This window comes from Teleopsis dalmanni, unplaced genomic scaffold (genome assembly GCF_002237135.1).
Source record: "Teleopsis dalmanni isolate 2A unplaced genomic scaffold, ASM223713v2 unscaffolded_contig_4063, whole genome shotgun sequence".
Classification (NCBI taxonomy): Eukaryota; Metazoa; Arthropoda; class Insecta; order Diptera; family Diopsidae; genus Teleopsis; species Teleopsis dalmanni.
The window spans coordinates 1-3,763 of NW_024035445.1; the positions used below are offsets into that span (position 1 = coordinate 1).

Consider the following 3,763-nt stretch of genomic DNA (forward strand, 5'->3'; position numbering starts at 1 on the left):
TAGACAATAATTTTAGCTACTAAACCTACGAACCTTACTAGCCACTTCAGTGACTTGGGTTTGTACAGTATCTAGTAAGCCACCCTCTTTTATCTAGAATAATAATATAATTGCAAATAATAAAAAAAAACATATACACAAAATATAAATAATAATATAACAAAAAATAGTATTAAATAAAATAAATTAAAATTATTAACATATATGTAATTTAAAAAATTAATGTATATAAATTATTTACTTATTATAAATAAATTTTAATTTTGAGAGTATATATTAAAAACATATATACAAAATAAAAATAATAATATAACTTAGAGTGTAATAAAATGAAATAAATAAAAATTATGTAAATATGTAATATGTAAATAAAAATTTATGTATATAAATTATTTTCTTATTAATAATAAATTTTCACTTTATGAGCATACTTAAATTTCAAATATGTAATAAAATGAAATGGATTAAAATTATTATATGTAAATAAAAAAATTAATTTATAAAAATTATTTACTAATTAGAAATAAATTTAAAAATATACAAAAACAAATATATATTATATTTATATATATAAATATAAAATATATATTAAAACAAATATACAAAATTAAAATAACAATATTACTTAAAGAATAATAAAATGAAATAAATAAATAAAAATTAAAATAACTTTAAAATTTTAAATTATACAAAAACAAAAAACCCAAATTTATTAAATAACTTTTCCGAAGTTGTAGGTGTCGGCATTTCTAATGAGAACATACCAGATAAAAACGTGATGGATGGAAAAATTTGTTTTTCATATCTGATGATAAATTGCAATTACGTGGTCAAAATTTTCATTAGAGAAGGTAATTAACTGCATTCATCATTTCAAACAATGTCACTTAACAGTAGACTAAATTAAATATTAGTAGACTAACGTAAATAAAAGTTGAGATAAAATATATATTTTATGATTTTGATCTTATAAGAAATGTGCAAAATTTATCTCAAAACCAAACCTATGGCAGAAGAAACCAAACATAATGTTTATGAAACCATACAAAACTAAAATAGAGGAACAGATGTTAATATTATTTTAATAAAAATATGTTTCAGAAATGCGTCATGTACAGTGAACACTCTCTTGAGATAACACTTATCTTTTCTCAACATATGTTATCTCAAGAGTTGTTTGCACACAAAGGTGCAAGTTGTTCCAAATAATGATAGAAACAGAATTTACTTTAAGAAGTATTGTTCACTCAAGAGAGGTGTCAATAACTATTAGGAGCATATTCTCCATACAAATGGACACCCCAACGGTATCATATTCAGTAGAGTTCTTCCTGTCGATAAACCCTTTCTTCATATCATAGATACAAAGAATACCTATTGCAATAGAACTAACATCACTGAGATCAAATAAAAATAACAGCCCTCCACACAGATACAGAATCCTATTTGAGACCACGATGGTACTACAAAAAAGTTCTCAACAGGCGTCCGCTTAAAATTTTCGGGAGAGAACGATCCTTCCCACATGCAACAAGAACTGTTCCAGTCACGCAACAGTGTGTAAGTTGTGTGTAATCTTTGCAGCTCTACCCTTCAAGATATCGTCCACCTGTTTTCCTATCCCAAAGCACACAGTAATTTGAGTCCAATCGATTCATTGGAACTCACCCTATTGAAGGGGCTAGGTTTTTCTGCCTCGACCCAGGTTGACTTTAATTAAAATCCCTATCCAACCTCAATTCGTTTCTACTCTTAAAAATTCCCCACTCACATTACTACTATATAACTCATCTACATCCTAATCCGTGTTTAAGTCTTTGTAATTGCTTTGTTGTCGTTGTCGTAACCCGCTGGGACCTAACAGCAGATAACATGAAAAGTTTACAAGACGAATATATGGATTAGAATGTGAAGAGGTGATGGTAGGGTGGAGGGGAATAAGGGAGAAGGGGTTGATTGGACCAGCCCCATTAAAGTGGTTAGGTTTAACCACCTTGCTTTCTCCGCTCATACTACTAGCGCCCACGTCTGCGGGTTACAACAACAACAAGAGAATTTTAATAATTAAAATACCGAGTCTTAATTCATGGTAATTCATATAATATAGATTTGATACTATTTCAACTCTTATTTAGGATTAGTTCTAACAAAACTTAAGTTAAAATATGTATTATTTACAGGAAATTCCACCAGTGTAGTTAACACATAATATTTATATAAAGTACTAATATGTAAATATATTTTATTTATATATAAAACAAATAAAACATGTTTATATACATTTTAATAAGATAAGATATATATAACTTATAAAGAATACACTTACTTCACATATATAGAAAATGTAATGTCATATACACATAACTATATAATTTGAAGTAGGGTATGTGAAAATCGTTGTTGATCGATTAATAATAACAGACAATTTTAAAATAAACAACAAAAACACAAAATATTAATTCAAAGCCAGAAACAGCAAATAAACAAACTACCAGAGACAAACGTGAACTGCTCTGTGACCTTGAATGAATGGGTTTGATGTGAAGATTTTGAAGTTGGTAACAAGCAGAAAAACTACTTTTTTACAGCGCAAAACAATAAATATACATACAATTTTTAATATACAATAAATAATTAAAAGTTAAACTAAATATATCAGCAGCGAGTGTGCTTACCTTGGAAGAAGCTAAATTGACTGTGGTGACAGCTTTTTCTTTAGCAGTGACAGCAATTTTGGAGGCACTAGCTGATAAGAGACTCCAACCCTGCAAATGGAAATAAATTAATTAAAAATTAAATTGATAAAATTTACATTGCAATGCTTACAGATGCCAGTGACGATAGTGTGGAGTCAAGAATTTCTTGTGATTGGGTTTTCGGTGGTGGATCTCTTGTGAAACCAAATCCTGCATATTTACCACCTTGATTGGGCGGCAAATGACTAAATAAATCAAAAAATACATATTTAAAGATTTATTTTTAAAACATCATATCATCACTGATGGGTTGTTAACTTACTCTGGACGTGTGGCATTTTCTGCTTGTCGACGTGTAAAGAATTCCTCTTTCTGATCCTTAAATTCTGGTGTATTGTATTGTTGATAATTGTTGTCGGTGTAGTTGCCAACTCCATTCTGATAACCATTATTACTGCTGCTGTTGCTATTATATTGTTGTGCTGAAGTTGATCTGCTGCCACCCAAATTACTACTACTACTGCTACTGTAGTTGGAATTGTTACTGTTCGAAATACGTCTTTGCGCTTCACTTAAATCCCAGGATTTACCTTGTGCTAGTGTATTGATTTTATCGCGATATAGAGCTGCAGCTTTTGAATTGTATTTTTGTGCAAATGGTGCACGTTCATTCCAATCGGGTTGATCCTCTAAGAATTCATGTGCATTACGATTTCCACCCACTCTCATTTTTTCCAATTCAATATCTTTCCATTTGTCCATTGTGACCGAACGTACAAACGAAATGTGCACACCAAGGCCACGATGTTTTCCAGAGCACTCTAAACAAATCCATATGCCATAAGTAACGGATACCCATTGAGGATTGTGTGTACCACATTCGAAGCATTTCTGCAAGTATTATAAATTTTATTATTTTATTTATTAAGTATTAAATAGAGAATTGTTTAAAACACACTGAATTATCATCTTGTGGTTTAAGTTCCTGCAATACGCGTCGTGTTCTTGGACTTGCCATCTTTTGTTATAAATTGAAATTAATTTGTGTTGTAACTTTTTGAAATTAG

At 29.4% G+C, this 3,763-nt stretch overlaps 1 protein-coding gene across 1 annotated transcript; it reads right to left on the reverse strand.

Annotated features, from left to right (window-relative positions):
* Positions 1 to 12: 12 nt before the first annotated feature.
* LOC119665235 (ADP-ribosylation factor GTPase-activating protein 1-like) lies at positions 13 to 3,757 on the reverse strand. The gene is made up of 5 exons (XM_038074521.1): positions 3,655 to 3,757; positions 3,019 to 3,587; positions 2,827 to 2,941; positions 2,676 to 2,765; positions 13 to 93 (listed from the first exon to the last, which is right to left on the reverse strand). Exons 1-5 carry the CDS (start codon positions 3,712 to 3,714, stop codon positions 13 to 15), a joined length of 915 nt encoding a protein of 304 aa, XP_037930449.1. The 5' UTR covers positions 3,715 to 3,757.
* Between the last annotated feature and the right edge of the window lie 6 nt (positions 3,758 to 3,763).

Excerpts from the sequence above, each read along its gene's own strand:
- LOC119665235 (XM_038074521.1), bottom strand. The coding sequence starts at position 3,714 with ATGGCAAGTCCAAGAACACGACGCGTATTGCAGGAACTTAAACCACAA. Across the intron at positions 3,588-3,654 it reads AACCACAAGATGATAATTCA|AAATGCTTCGAATGTGGTAC; the intron begins GTGTGTTTTAAA and ends TAATACTTGCAG. Across the intron at positions 2,766-2,826 it reads CACTATCGTCACTGGCATCT|GGTTGGAGTCTCTTATCAGC; the intron begins GTAAGCATTGCA and ends TTCCATTTGCAG.